The 13,777-nt window shown below is 47.2% G+C and overlaps 1 protein-coding gene across 9 annotated transcripts in view; it reads right to left on the reverse strand.

Annotated features, from left to right (window-relative positions):
• Positions 1-13,777, reverse strand: part of HUWE1 (HECT, UBA and WWE domain containing E3 ubiquitin protein ligase 1) — a 144,903-nt gene that overhangs the window by 12,314 nt on the left and 118,812 nt on the right. For 7 of the 9 annotated variants that reach the window (XM_082609743.1, XM_082609742.1, XM_082609744.1 and 4 more), the window contains 16 exons: positions 12,974-13,072; positions 12,252-12,385; positions 11,896-12,064; positions 10,312-10,540; positions 9,504-9,682; positions 9,131-9,220; positions 8,783-8,937; positions 7,570-7,615; positions 5,762-6,049; positions 4,507-4,762; positions 4,188-4,318; positions 3,441-3,655; positions 3,075-3,363; positions 2,831-2,933; positions 1,476-2,022; positions 157-760 (listed from right to left, as the gene is read on the reverse strand). In XM_082609743.1, the coding sequence (XP_082465869.1) occupies positions 157-760; positions 1,476-2,022; positions 2,831-2,933; positions 3,075-3,363; positions 3,441-3,655; positions 4,188-4,318; positions 4,507-4,762; positions 5,762-6,049; positions 7,570-7,615; positions 8,783-8,937; positions 9,131-9,220; positions 9,504-9,682; positions 10,312-10,540; positions 11,896-12,064; positions 12,252-12,385; positions 12,974-13,072 (3,534 nt within the window). The remainder of the gene's footprint in view (positions 1-156; positions 761-1,475; positions 2,023-2,830; positions 2,934-3,074; positions 3,364-3,440; positions 3,656-4,187; positions 4,319-4,506; positions 4,763-5,761; positions 6,050-7,569; positions 7,616-8,782; positions 8,938-9,130; positions 9,221-9,503; positions 9,683-10,311; positions 10,541-11,895; positions 12,065-12,251; positions 12,386-12,973; positions 13,073-13,777) is intronic. The other 2 variants (XM_082609745.1, XM_082609746.1) reach the window with 2 other exon arrangements.

A 13,777-nucleotide genomic window follows, 5' to 3' on the forward strand; every position in this document is an offset into this window, starting at 1 on the left:
ACTTGGACGAATGAGGGTGAGAATTAACACATTTGGCTCTCACAAACACAAACCAAGCTGATTGTTGTCATTTAGGGAGGAATACCCGGGTCGGGGAGAGTTGGGGGTGAGGTGGGTGTACACACCCCACAGCTCCCAGCCTATATCCACACTTACTTGAAACAGTAGTGGTAGAAGTCGTGGGGGTAGTCACTGTGGTTGAAGCGGCTACAGCAATGGTGGATATAGTCGTGGCAGCAACCAGGGACGGAACAGAAGTGACAGGGGTGGTTGCAGCAGGGGGAGTGGGTGTGCTGGAGGCAGCAGTGGTAGTGGTGGTAGTTGTGGTTGAGGTGGCAACAGCGGTGGAGGAAGCACTGCTGCCAGAATTAGCCTGTGCTTCCGACACTTTGTTTTCTGGGAGAGCAATTGAGATGAGAGAAAGGAGTCTGAGGAGTTTCTCAGTTAAGAGAGAGCTCCGGCGGATGACTGGGTGTGACAACATGTTCATGAGCTGCCCCAGTGGAGAGGCCTCGAGGCTGTATGGGGAAGTTTCCCCCTCACCACCAGCGCTCACTGGCACTGACTTCACAGAGTTCTTGCCTTTCCGGCTGACATTCATGTTGTCCAGTTTTACCAATAAGTCCCAGAAGTCTGTGCAAATGCCACTGCTCGTGGACTGTGAAGAGCATGGGCTGCAGGCCTGCTTACTGCCCCTCTCCCGATCACTCTCACAGTTTGTTTCTTTGGTCCGCTGCTGTGTGAAGTGGCTGGGAAACACCTGCCAGGAAAAGAAGGACAGGCTTGGTCTAGGAGGTCTACACAGAAAATGCCTTGTGACAAGGAAAGACAACTGGCTCCTAGACTCTCCACTCCTTTGGACAGCTTTAGTAACACTGGAGAGATGTAACATAGGAGTTTTATCCAACTGATGTTGTGAAGCAGCCTAGAGAAACTAACAAAAGCTCTGTAGGGAGACAGACGATTAGCAAACTTTTCTGAGCATCTATCTCTATACTTACAAAATGAGGAGGATACCTACACGGCTGTGCAAAATTGTTGAGATTAGAGATAATGCATTTTGCATAGTGCCTGGTATAAGGCAGGCCCTCAACAAATGGCAGCAAAGCTTATGAAAAAGAGGACTGAAAAAAAAAAGGACTGAATTAAGTCCTAGGTCCAGCCAGCTCCATCACTTACTAGCCACATGACAAAGCCACTAAAGATTTCTGTATCCCAGCTTCTTCATCTGTAAAATGGGAACCATGCAGACCACTGAGGGTTGTTTGATGGCTGAATGAGACAATGCATAAAAATTGTGAAGAGTGAACACAAAAAACCCACAAAATTATTTACTGGACAACCTTCCAGAAACAATACAGGCCTCAGCACCAATGATGAGGACCTGGTAGCTCCCTCAGAGTTCAGATTTCACCTACGCTATGGCTGACAACTGTCTTCCACCCCCAGGAGTTGGGTTCCTCCAAGCTCCTCACCTTGGCTAATTGAATGAGTGTATCCAGAACGTGTCTGCAGACAACAGGAGCAGCCTGAGGGTGGATGTGGACAGTGGAGCCACTACTTGCATGCTTCTCAGTATGTTTGCGCCCCCCTGAACGCTGGATCTGGAATATATTAGTCCTGCAGCCTAGGGCTGCATCCATGGATACTGAGAGCCAGGAAAGCTGGTTGGAGCTCTTAGATTCCATCTTGTGTAGCAGGTCCAGGGGCCGGTTCTCATGGCTGCTTGACCCACAGCTCTTGCTTGACTTTTTGCCCTTTTCCTCACTTGAGGAGAGCCTGGGTGTTTCAATGCAAAGCTCACTCTCACTGCTGCGCTGCAAGATGGAGAGCAGGCTTCGGATAACCCAGTGGCGGGTCTGGGCATGGTAGCAGAGATTTCTCAGTACTCGATGTAGACGGCTAGTATTGAGCTTCGGCTCATCCACAAAAAGTAGGACCAGGAGACAAGACAGGGCTTCGTGATCCAGGAGGAGCCGTCCTCGGAGGCGTAGGAGAGTGTCCACATTACTGCCAGAAGGCCTGGAATAGAGCATGGTTTCTGGGTAATACTTCGGCTAGAGCTCTGGGATCAGGCATAGGCCTAGGGGAGGGGGATGAGCTGGATACATCCCAGGAGGCTCGAGCAGGGAAGGTGTCCAGTCCAAGGACTCTTAAGTATTCTTAATAGTAACAACAGCTGTCCCCTTGAGTGCCTACTATGTTCCAGACACCCTACAATATCTGTAACAGCTTTCCTCACGGGGCTCCTGTAAAGACTAGAGAACCACCCAATTTTGAGATGATGAGCAAGAGGCTCAGATAGGTTAAGTGACTTGCCCTACATCACACAACGACTGAGAAGAGAGCAGAGATTGCAGCCCAGGTCTGTATCAACTGCTAAAACTGGACTGCCCATAAAGTCTTAGGACACAATGCTTACTTTGGCCTTCTGTAGACTACCAGGAGGTTGCCTGCTGAATAGGGACTGATCACTCCACGCCCTGGCCTCGTTAATAATGAACTCTTCTGCAGCCTAAATGTTGTAATCTCAAGGCAAGCGGTTCTCACTGTTTTCCTATTTGTGTGGGAGGCAGGTGGCTTTCCTTGTTGTAACCACAGCTAGAGCCTGCTGCCTGCCTACATTACTTTGTGATTATGGTCTACAGTAGCTACACTAACCAGAAGTGTGGCTTTCTGAAGGGGGAGTCCAAAGATCTGGCTTCCCCATTCATTCAAGTAAACATCCTAGAGAGGTCATTCAGCCTCTCCACCTATAAATAAAGGGAGTTGGACTAGTAGTAGACATGAAAGGTGGTATGGCAAGGAAAAAAAGACAGGCAAAGGGTACCTATTATGGCTGCTGCTACCCCCCATCTGGAAGGTGCCGCCTCTCTGCACGGCAAGCCGAGTGTATTGGACCCCACGGTTGCCACTCAGGCGACTGGTGAAGGCTGGAAGGAAAGAAAAAGGAAACTGAAATTGGGGAGGGGGTGTGTGCTGAGCTGGGTCCAAGTAATACAAAGGGGGAACAAAGAGTCTCATGTGGCCAAAGCCAGACATTCCAGAGCCCTCCCACTTGCCTCCCTCTGTACCCGGGCTTCGAAGAATGGCAGAGAGTGCAGAGGTGCTGCTGTGCCCAAAAAGCCGCTCATGCATGAGCTGCCTCTGCCGGGCTTCCTGCTCTCGCCTCAGGGCTTGAGCCTCAGCTGCAATGTCAGGTGGCATCACGGCCAATACGCTGTCCTCCATGTCCTCTAGGACACTACGGCGCAGGTCTGAGGGCAGAGTCTGGATGAAGGTCACAGGGTCCATAGGGGTGTCTGAGCTGGCATTCTGTGCCAGTTCCCGTCGCTGTTGCTCAGCTCTCTGCTGTGCCAGTACCTACAGAGCAGGAGGAGTCAATGGGGGCATACCCACAGCCAGGTAGCCTGGCACCACCAGCCCCCCCGCTCACATACTTCTTCCTGGATGGCTGGAGGCAGGGCGGCCAGGAACTCAGGGCTCACTTCGGTCACACCAGGATTCCCCACCACTGCAGGAGCTGAGCTATTTGTCGAGGGGGCAGTCCGCGTTGGTGGACGAATGCCCAGCTGGTTCTGCAGAACTTCTCGGCGAATGTCATCAGGGAGAGCGGCCAGAAAAGAGGGGTCCACGCCTTCGGGGAGACTAATACCTGAGGGGAGATGCAAGATGTGAAGGGACTCTCACTTCTACTGACGCCTAAAGATGTACTTGGATCAAAGAAACCCATGGCCTTGGATGAGGGAGACCAGCTTTCTCTGTCCTCATTTCATGCCAAGGACACAGGGGACACAGAGAAGACCCACCCACCCTTCCCTAGGCTCAGAACAGCTCTTGCTATATGCCAAGTTCTGTGTGTGCACTGTCACTTAACCTTCAAGGCCCCACCACGTAGCTATCATTACCCTCTCAGTATCAATGAGGATCAGGGAAGTTAAGTAATGGCTCCAGGTCCTAAAAGTAGGAGGTGGCAGAGAGAGGATTTGAGCTAAGATCAGTTTGACTCCAAAGGCCTGGGCTCATTCCATTGTGTAGCATCAGCATCCCCTTACTGCAGGCCCTCCCCCCCATATAAATGCCACCCGCCATCTGGATGGAACGGTTCGACTGGTGGGCATTTCCATGCCAAGGGTTACTAGAAGCCTAAACAGCCCCAGGATGGCCTGAGCACACATGGAGCTCACCTGCTAGAGGATCTTCTTCTTCACTGCTTGTTGAAGGCAGTGGTTCTTCTAGGATTCCCCGGGAATCTGCTCCAGAAATGGCCACGGCAGAATCTCTGGTGGAAGAACTCTCAGAGGATGCAGGGGTAGAGCTAAAGGAAATCATTTGCAGGTTCTCTGTATTATATTTTCCCACTTATAAAATATTCCTGTAGTACCCCTTTTCTCACAGAAGCCAAGTTGATTTCCCCAGTATACAAAGCATGTGCACTGAAGTATGAACGTGGCTTGAAATACCCACCAGCACACCCTGCCCTCCTCTCACTCACACAGTGCTTACCTGTCCTCAGGGGGCTGGGTAGGTTCCCCTGACCCATCACTCCTGCCTTGCACTTCTGTCACAACTGGCGGGGCATCCCCAGGAGTGGAGCTGCCTGCTGTGGGCTGCTCAGAACTGCCAGGTGCTGAGGTGTCACCCACAGCTTCCTCCAGGGTGCAGGAAGCCAGGCTGCTGGTGTCCATGGGAGAGCCTTCCAGCTGACTGCTGACAGCTGTCAGAGCATCAGAATCTTCAGCTCTCTCTGGGGAAAGAGAGGCTAGGAGGAAGTCACATGGAGAGGTTAGATCTGTGCTTCGAAGAGGGGGAGGCTGAATTAAGAAGTAGCCAGATCAGACCTCTCACTTCTTCACCTTCACTTCACGCTGGCCTGATGCTCCCCCCTCAATCTCATTTGCTTTAAAAAACTCATCTCAAGCCCTTTCTATTATCTGTTGAACATTTATGGTGTTCCAAGCATGCCTGTGAAACATCTTCTCTAGGCACACCAGGTAAGGGATCCTGTCACTTTCAGATTTCCTGCAGGCATCATTTACACAAGCTCTTTGGTTCTGCTTGTCTAAACAACAAGGTTCCTTTAAGGCAAAACCCCCTATACCCTAAGGTTTTTCCAGAGCATGTCACAGGCAGTATAGTAAAGAGCAGGAACGGCAAACAGGCTTGTTTACCCTGTTGGAACACTGCTGAGAAGAATTTTGAGGCCCCATTTCAAACCAGTGGGAAATAGTGCCATGAGATAAATGGTGTTGCCAGGATGGGAGAGCTGCTAAGTGTGCGGTCACGTGCTTGCCCATTCCTGGAAATGTTGAAGAAAAGCAAGCTTCAGAGTTACACAGATCTGGATTTTAATCACAGCTCAACCACTTACTGAGTGACCTTGGGCTAATTATTTCACTTCTGAGTTTCAGTTTATTCATGGAGATAACACCCTCTACTTTGGATGATTGTTTTTTAAAGAAGTTAAATAATAAAATAATAAGCATGGCATGATAGCCAGGAACAGAGTGATCACCTCAAACTGTTGGCACCATCACTAGTATCATTAAGACACTCCGATGTATATATAATCACTTGAGGACGCAGAGAAGAAACCTCAACTTTAGCTAAAAAGGTAATGTGCAATATGAGACCCTACTATGAGGGCTTGAGCTTCTACTTTAGAAATTCTCTAAAAGTAAGAGAGTAAAGAGAAACTACAGAGCTGTCCGTTCTTCCCCCCTGTTCTACCCCTACCCCCAAACCTTGAAATGCTACTCACTTATAGTGGGAGCTGGGGATAGCTCCATCTGAGTTGTTTCTGCTTCTCCACTTGACCTTGTGGGACCCAATTCCTCTGGCTCTACAGGCATCAATAACTGGGTAGAGCTTCCCGCTTCTCCAGTCGGGGACTGCAGCTCTTGAGGAATCTCTCCCAAGGCTGGTGGGGGTGGGAGTGTTGGTTGCTGTTGTGAGGGCTGCAGAGTGACAAGGGTCTCCTTGGGCTCAGATGTAGCTGCATCAGTTGAAGATGGGGTTGTTGGGTAGCTGTCAGGCATGGGAGTCCCATCTTTCTCGGAAAGAACGACAATGGGGTTGTTAAAAGGCAATCAGTCAAGGACCGGGGGACCACTCAATCAGCACATATGGCACGACAAGTATCCCACTCAGTCAGTGAGGCAGGATTCCTCTCAGTCACCAACTGCTCCTAGGAACAGCTTGTGGCTGGTCTGGTATACTCAGGATGAGAGCTAAGGCACAGTGCTATCTTAGTCCCAAGAACCAAAAGATCTGACTCTTTGTAGACCCCTAAGAATTAAATCCATTCTGTGCCCTGGGTGGAAGGGGGAGAGTTCAAGTCACTTTATAATACTTGCCTCACCCTAAATACCACCTGTCCCCCCTTCCACCTCCCTTTTCTCGCAGTCCTGATTATCCAAGGAACATCTACAACTCTTGTCTGATGGAGGCAACGGTGTTAAGACTAAATGTGAATATGCAACACACCAGGGAAAGTAGTAAGTTGTATAGTTATCTTCTAATTGGGGCTTAAAATCCCTACCCCACAACAATACAACTTACTACCTCACCCCGGCATGAGCAGAATCCTCTAGCAAGGGCAGTAGGCAAAAGGCCATTTTACCTGATGACAGACCCTTTCAAAGACCTTCTACCAGATTCAGGGCACCAGGACACCTACCCTCTTTCACTGCTTTAAAAAATACTGTGTAGGCTTTGGTACAATCATTTCCCAACTCAAGTGCCAAAGGAGACAGAAGGTATAGGGAAGCAGAAGAAAGTTCTGAGGAAATAGGGGTGGGGGAGACATATAATACCATATGGACCAGTTATTAGAATCACAAAATGGCTACTGACGTTAGGAAAATTAGGAGGAATAGAAAGCATATAGCAGTAATACCATTTAGCCCACCGAGCTACCTTCCCCAAAAGCAGATTGCTCAAGGCAACATTCTTAGACTTTTAGATTCCACAGACCCACGAAATTTATAGAAAAAGGAAAAAATAAAAAGAGACAAGAGACTAACACAGGGTCACCAACTTTTAATTTAGCCAAGTAAGAAAAAAAATCCCATTAATATCATTTAATAAAAATATTTTGATACCAAAGAAGTAGGAAATACATAATCTCTGTAATTTATAATAGTCCTTTAAACTGAACAAACTCAGCTTTTTGAAAAACTCATTAAACCTCCCTTATTCTGTTCATTTCCACTGAGGACTAGCATTTAGGAACCACTGTCATCAGGTGTTCTCATTAAGCACCACACCATGGGGGTCAGTAAAGGGGACAGGACACATGGCCTCACTACACATGCCAGAACGCAGTACAGCATAATCAGAATGAGAACCTAAAAACACAGCACGTCGGAGGGGAAGTGCACCACCGTGGGAAAGACAGTAGACTGTATAGTTATCTCCAAGATGGGGTATGACCCTAAAACTATACAATCTACTACCTCATCCCACAGAGCACCAGTGTTCATCTTCAGCCCACTTGGGCCAGCTATTTGGGTCAGGATAAAAAAACCAATCAATTTAGCAAGAAGGGGAAAAGGGAGGGAGAGTTACCTGAGAGGTTCTGTTCAGTGGAGTCATTTGTCTTAGATGTAGTACACTGCAAAGAAAAGGGACAGACCAATGTGGGACTTTGCAAGCACATGAGACAGAGGTCAACTTTAATAGTTGCCATCTCCCACATATGTCACATATGACCTGGATGGAAGATGAGCACTTTAGCATGCAAACATACCTCCAATTTCTCTAATACATACTCATGCTCAAGGACTGCTTGGGGACAAGGGAGAAACTGTCAGGGGGCTGACTAAACAATGAGAGGAAAGGATAATAAAAACCACATTGGAGATGGGCTTGGACATAGGACATGACCTGAACACAATCATTGAGACAAGCAAGAATTTCTTAAAAGTTTCATCTATATATATTTCCCTTCCTTGGGCTCATTTTGTACACTCTGGCTTTTTCAATCATATGCCAGGCTTATTTCCTATCCCTTTACACGTGCTTGAAACAATGTTACTATTTATTAGGCAAAAGTTCTATACAAAGATATTTGTTAGATCAAGCTTGTTATCATAATTGAACATTACAATATCCTTTTAAATCTGATGCCCTGTTGAGTGAGGTATAATAAAGTCTTTCACTCAAGTCTTTTAGTTTCCTTGTATTTTTATCAGCATTTACTTCATTTATTTCAAAGCTATACTATTCAAGGTTCCAGAGGTTTCAGAAGAACCAAAATCATGTTAGAGATTTCACAAATTGAGCCCTAGAAAATGACATGTGGTCATGGGGTTCAGGGTAGGAACATTTTCTCTGATCTGAAGCCTAAGCCCAACTTTATTCAAATGTTGGAATGGAATCATATTGGTAAGGTTTCCCTGACACTTAAGAAGGCAATCCACCGAAACGGAACTGAACCATTAAGAGCATGGGCTTAGTCAAGGTCATTGTTCTTGTCTAGCTGTAGTCACTGAAAGTAGAGACTGTACAGTGTAACTGGTGAGTCAGGAGCTGCTCTGGTTCTGGCTCCAGTTTTCCCCAGCAAAACACTGGAGAAACAATTTTCCCTCTGGGTTTGAATTCTTTTCCCCTAAAAACCATTCAAGTATACAGTGAATTTGAAGTGGATCATTTCTCAGTTTCAATGTGAATGTCCTAGAATCTTCAATGACTCTTGGGGCCAGCCACATGTATGCTAAAACCGTGGGAAAGTTAAGGCAGACACAGCCAAAGATGAATCCTCCCAGCTCTTAGGAATCACCTGTGCACTCTGATCCCTGTTCTCCTTATCTTCTTTGCCTTTGTCGGTTATCTTTGTTTCTTCCTCAGCTAGTTGTTTCCTGCGTTTCTCCCGCCTTTCTTCCAGCTCCTCATCCCTCAGGAATTCCAGGTGATTGACAATGGGCACTTTAACAACTGGACCAAAGAAGCAAAGATCGGAGGCTGCTCAGGGGAGGTGGGGGAGAAAGCCAAGAGGCAGAGCTTGGGGCCACCAAGAGAACCAAGGAAACAGCTTGGGGCCACCAAGAGAACCAGGGAAACAACTTTCCATGCACTGTCCCAGCCCTGGAAGACTCACTACTGCCCTGATAACCAAACTGCCACACACCTGAAACACAGTCATGCATGCTCTCAGCATCAAGAACTTTGCATTCCTCTGTCCAACGGGTCAGGGCTGTGGGGATGCTGGACAGGGTCCCTGTAGAGAAACAAAGGAGAGTGAGACTCTTGGCACTGTCATGCATCTATTGATCCCAAAACTGCAGTATTTCCCTAACAGGACCCAATGTCTATCACAAGGTTTGGAACATCATAGGTATCCAGATGTAATACGGTTTTTATTGCCCTTGGCTAAATCACTGAGTGGTTCTGGCTCCTATAAAATGGGATTTCTCCAGGCAGGGCAGATACTGTTCTGCTTTCCCTAAGCAGGGAAAAAGAACCAGACAAACGTTACCCTCTCTTTCACCACATAAACTTGCCTGCTTGGCTGGTAGCTGTACTCTGATCATGGAAAAAGTCATCCAGTAGTTCATCATCAGACCGGGCGATGATGTGGACGTCATCGTTGCCCACTAGGAGGCGGGCCCGGCCTCGGCTTTGTAGGGGAAGGCTGCTGCTCAGCTGAAGGATGTCAGCAGCAGCAGAGGGACCAAGCAACCTGTAGGGTGATGGTGGGGTACCATGGTCACTGTACATCCACAGGGGCACTGCAAACTGTTATTGTGAGATCCTTTCTGTATCCTCTACGAAATGCATGACATTATTATGGACCTGATCATATTGCACATAAGTCTCAGTTACTTTTCTAACTACTCCATCAGTTTGCAAACTTGTTTTGGGCTAAGGTTGCGTATTACTCCATAGTTCCTGGAACAGAGTGAGTGTCACTGATAATATCAGGCACTGTGTTAGGGCATAATACCTCTCTTGTACACCCACTACCATCTGTACATTGACCATTATGATACCTATATTCCTTCCTTTCACTTCTAAAACTGTTTCTCCCTAGTGGGAGAAACTCTAAGCCAAAGGGCAGGGATCCTGTCCTGACCATATCTTAAGTGCTAAGTGTTTGGCATATGAGATGCTTAGTGACTGCTGACTGTATGTACAGGACACTTAAGCAGAAAAACATGTTATACAATTTGGTATTCTCCCAAAGGCTGCACATATAATCCACAAAGAAACAGGACAAATACATTATCTGTGTGTGTGACAACAGCATTATCCCCCCAGGTCAAGACAATGCTGAAGCTCATTGAGCCAACAATCTTCCTTGTAACTCACCTCTGGAGTATAAGAGGAGGATTGGGCTGACGATTCCCAGGGTAGTGAACGTGAATGGTGTGACCTGTGTTGGCCGTCAGCTGCCTCAGGGTCCTCTGACTGCGCCCAATGCCCTGGGTGAGACGCGTTGTAGAAGAGCCACTGCCCAGTGTCAGGGAACTGTGGTCTGCATGGCGTACCATCAGTGGGTGGGTGGTAGGGATATTTCCTGGGGATGGGGGGATGTCTGCTGCAAGTACAGTATGCAAAGGGGTCAGTGCCAAAAAGAAATTTCTTCTATGGTTGTTCAAGCAGAACCAAGTCTCCTGGGCCTTACTTCCTCACACGGAAACCTGAGCTTTGTCCTTTCTCCCTCATTCCCATGCCTCATCTACGATCACTGACACTACCATGGCTTATGCCACCATCTCTCACCTAGATACTGCAACAGCCTCCTAAATAGTACCTTCTCCCAATCCATTCTCTATACTAAGCCACAGTGATGCTCGTAGGCCCCTCAGAAACATGCTGTTCTCTCCACCTTGACGACTCCTCTCCCCCTTCTTCACCTGTACTTTTGTTCTTGGCCTAGATATCACTTTTTCTGATTCTACAAATGGGCCTAAAAACCCTTTACTCTGTGCTTTCTTACCATACTACAATGTAATGCCTGCTGACTCATAATTCCTAATAGACCATAAGCTCCTATGAGGGAAAAGGACTGTTTTCTTTTTTATTGCCGTATCCCTAGCACCTAGGACACAGTAGGCACTCCTCAAATATTTGTTCAATTTGCTGAATGGACAGAGGCTCAACTTAATAAGGAAGATTGATGGAAATCACAAAAATGCAAAGAAAATCACAGAATAGAAAAGTATCTTGAAAATTATGTAATCCACCCCATTTTTTTTTTTCTTTTCACATTTTTCATTTACAGGTGACAAACTGAGGCTCAAAGGTGACAAACTGAGGCTCAAAGAGGTAAGAGACTACTTGGCCAAGACAACAGACCAGAACAGTTCGGTGTTTTCTGCTATATCATGCTTGTGATTTGGGAGTAAAGACCTGCCCTCTCAAGACAGCTTGGTTTTAAGAACTGGATGCTAAAAGGGAACTCTGACGTTGATGGGGGAAGAGAGAAGAGATTCACTCTCTCCTCCGAAAAGATGCATTTTTGATGAACAGAGTGAATGTGTTCAAATCTACTCCCCAATGCCAAGCTCAAAGGTGTCTACCCACTCTCAAGATCCAGTGTTACAGACATAAGGATTAGTGATTGCCCTATCACTGTAGCGTACACATGGGTGCCTGATGCAGTCAGCCTTGGTCTCACTTTTTTTTTTTAATTCAAGCAAATCATCAAGTTGTAAGTTGTCCAGGCTCTAAAATGGCTGGCTGCCTGTTTACTGAGGTGGAGAGAACAAAAGGAGCCTCTCACAATTCCTCCTTCTAGGTATACACTTACTGAGAGAGATGGATTCAGATATCCCTTGCCCCAGGAAGTTGGCATAAGAAAAGAGGTGCTTTCTGTATCAGACTGATAGCTGCTCTAGTTCAGGGTATAAGAATCAAGAGATAAAACCCAGCTGAGCCCCTGTGTCTTACTAGCACTGGAGAACATGTTGTCAAACTCAATGATGAGATCATCCTCCCGGTCAAAGCGCTCAAATCGGACCAAGGGAGAAGCGTTCATATCAGGGTAATCCTCATCCAATTCCATTTCAGAGCCATCGTCGTCATCGTCTTCATCTCCCTCTTCACCTTCATCATCCTCCTTAAGGGGAAAATAGGAGATGGAGAATTGCTGGAGGTAAGGATTTTCTGAAGTCTGGTGTCATGGCCACATGTGCACATGAGGGAGGGAGGCGCTGAGGCTAGCAACCCAGACTGTTGGTTTTCTCCAGTTGTGTGTTCCCATGGAAGAGGATGTCTGAACCAACCCAAACACAGTCCCCCCTCACCTGATCATCTTCCTCATCTTCCTCCTCCTCCTCCTCTTCATCCTGACTATCATCCTCATCCTCGTTACTGCCACTGCTGTCCTCTTCCTGAGTGTGCTCCTCCTCATCCTCAGGGTCCAGGATATTCATGGAATCTAAAACAAAGGGAGCACATTGGAGGACTATACTGAGTAGCTAGAAAACAGGCTACTGTGCAGGCCAGCAGATTGAGTGGGAAGGCGATGGGGTATTTGACTCTAGGAGAGGAAGAACCAGATCTGGGGTGATGTACAGACTTAGTGAGCCAGCCCCGATTTCCTGAGAGTGCCAACCAATGCATCAATATGCTGAGCCATGCGGCTGAATGTGGAGGCTGGCTATAGGGTGGTGCTTGAGGAGCCATGGTCTAGGACTTGGCCAAGTCTGTTGGTGCCCCCTTGCCTTTCCAGCCCTACTTTGCTACTGACTGCATCCTGTTGGTAAGAAGGAATCTGGAGCGATGATAGCAGGTGGGTGAGAAGAAAGCGAACCAAGTAAGAAGTGACAAACTTTTGGGCAAGCAGTAGTTAACATGTTATTTGAAAAACTGGCTGAGGATAAAGTGGATGGTGTATGTCAGCGCATGCAGACAGATGCTTCCTTATTCTGCACATGTGGGCAGCTGCCTCCAGGAAAACCCTAGTATAGTGTCTGTCAGACGTGCAGGGCAAGAAGGGAGGCCTTTCCGGCCTCGGCACTCTCACCTTCTCGGTTGGCCTGCAAGGTGGAAGCTTGGCTGAGGTTGGAAGGAGCTTCATCCATCAGCACGTCCTCTTGTGATTCATCCTCTCCACTTCTGCTCACTGAAGGTTACAGAGCAGAGCCTTCACTGAACAACAGAGGACTTCCCTTTCCAGATTGGGTGGGCCTAAAGTAGCTATGTACACCCAGCAGATATCCACTTTTTTTCTGGATGAGGAAGACCTGGGTTCTCTGCTGTTGACTAGCTAGGTGAGCTTGGCCAGTCACTTTACCTGTCTGAGTCTCAGTTTCCTCATATGTAAAATGGGATGATCACATCTGCCCTGCCAATCCCACTAACTGTGAAACCACAGAGGATAATGGGTGTGAAAAAGCCTTGTCAAGTTTAAGAATACATGTCTACTTCTGTTTATCCTTTGATTTTCTTCATCAATAAAATAAAAACAAGTAACATATACCCTTGGAGCCAGGTGACAGTAGAGTACCTTTGCTGTTTCTCCTGAGTTGTAAAAAGCAACTTTTTTACAACTCAGCTGTAAAAGTTGTAAAAGATCCTTAGGGAATGATCACTCTTTTTACACTACTGAGACTTAGAGGCAGAAAGCTCCTGGATTCACTGAAGAACTGAAAGGAAAGCACTTTCTCACCCTACAGCCTCTATAGCCTCCTCTAGGCCTCCATGAATAAACACCCTTGATGTGCCTGATGTATTATCTATACTGATGGCCACCCCCTCCACCTCCCCCACACAGGCAACACTTCAGACCAGCCACAGGTCTGTAGATGGCTTGTGAATTTCTCATCTG

This window comes from Mesoplodon mirus (genome assembly GCF_964341445.2).
Source record: "Mesoplodon mirus genome assembly, chromosome: X".
NCBI classification, from domain to species: Eukaryota; Metazoa; Chordata; class Mammalia; order Artiodactyla; family Ziphiidae; genus Mesoplodon; species Mesoplodon mirus.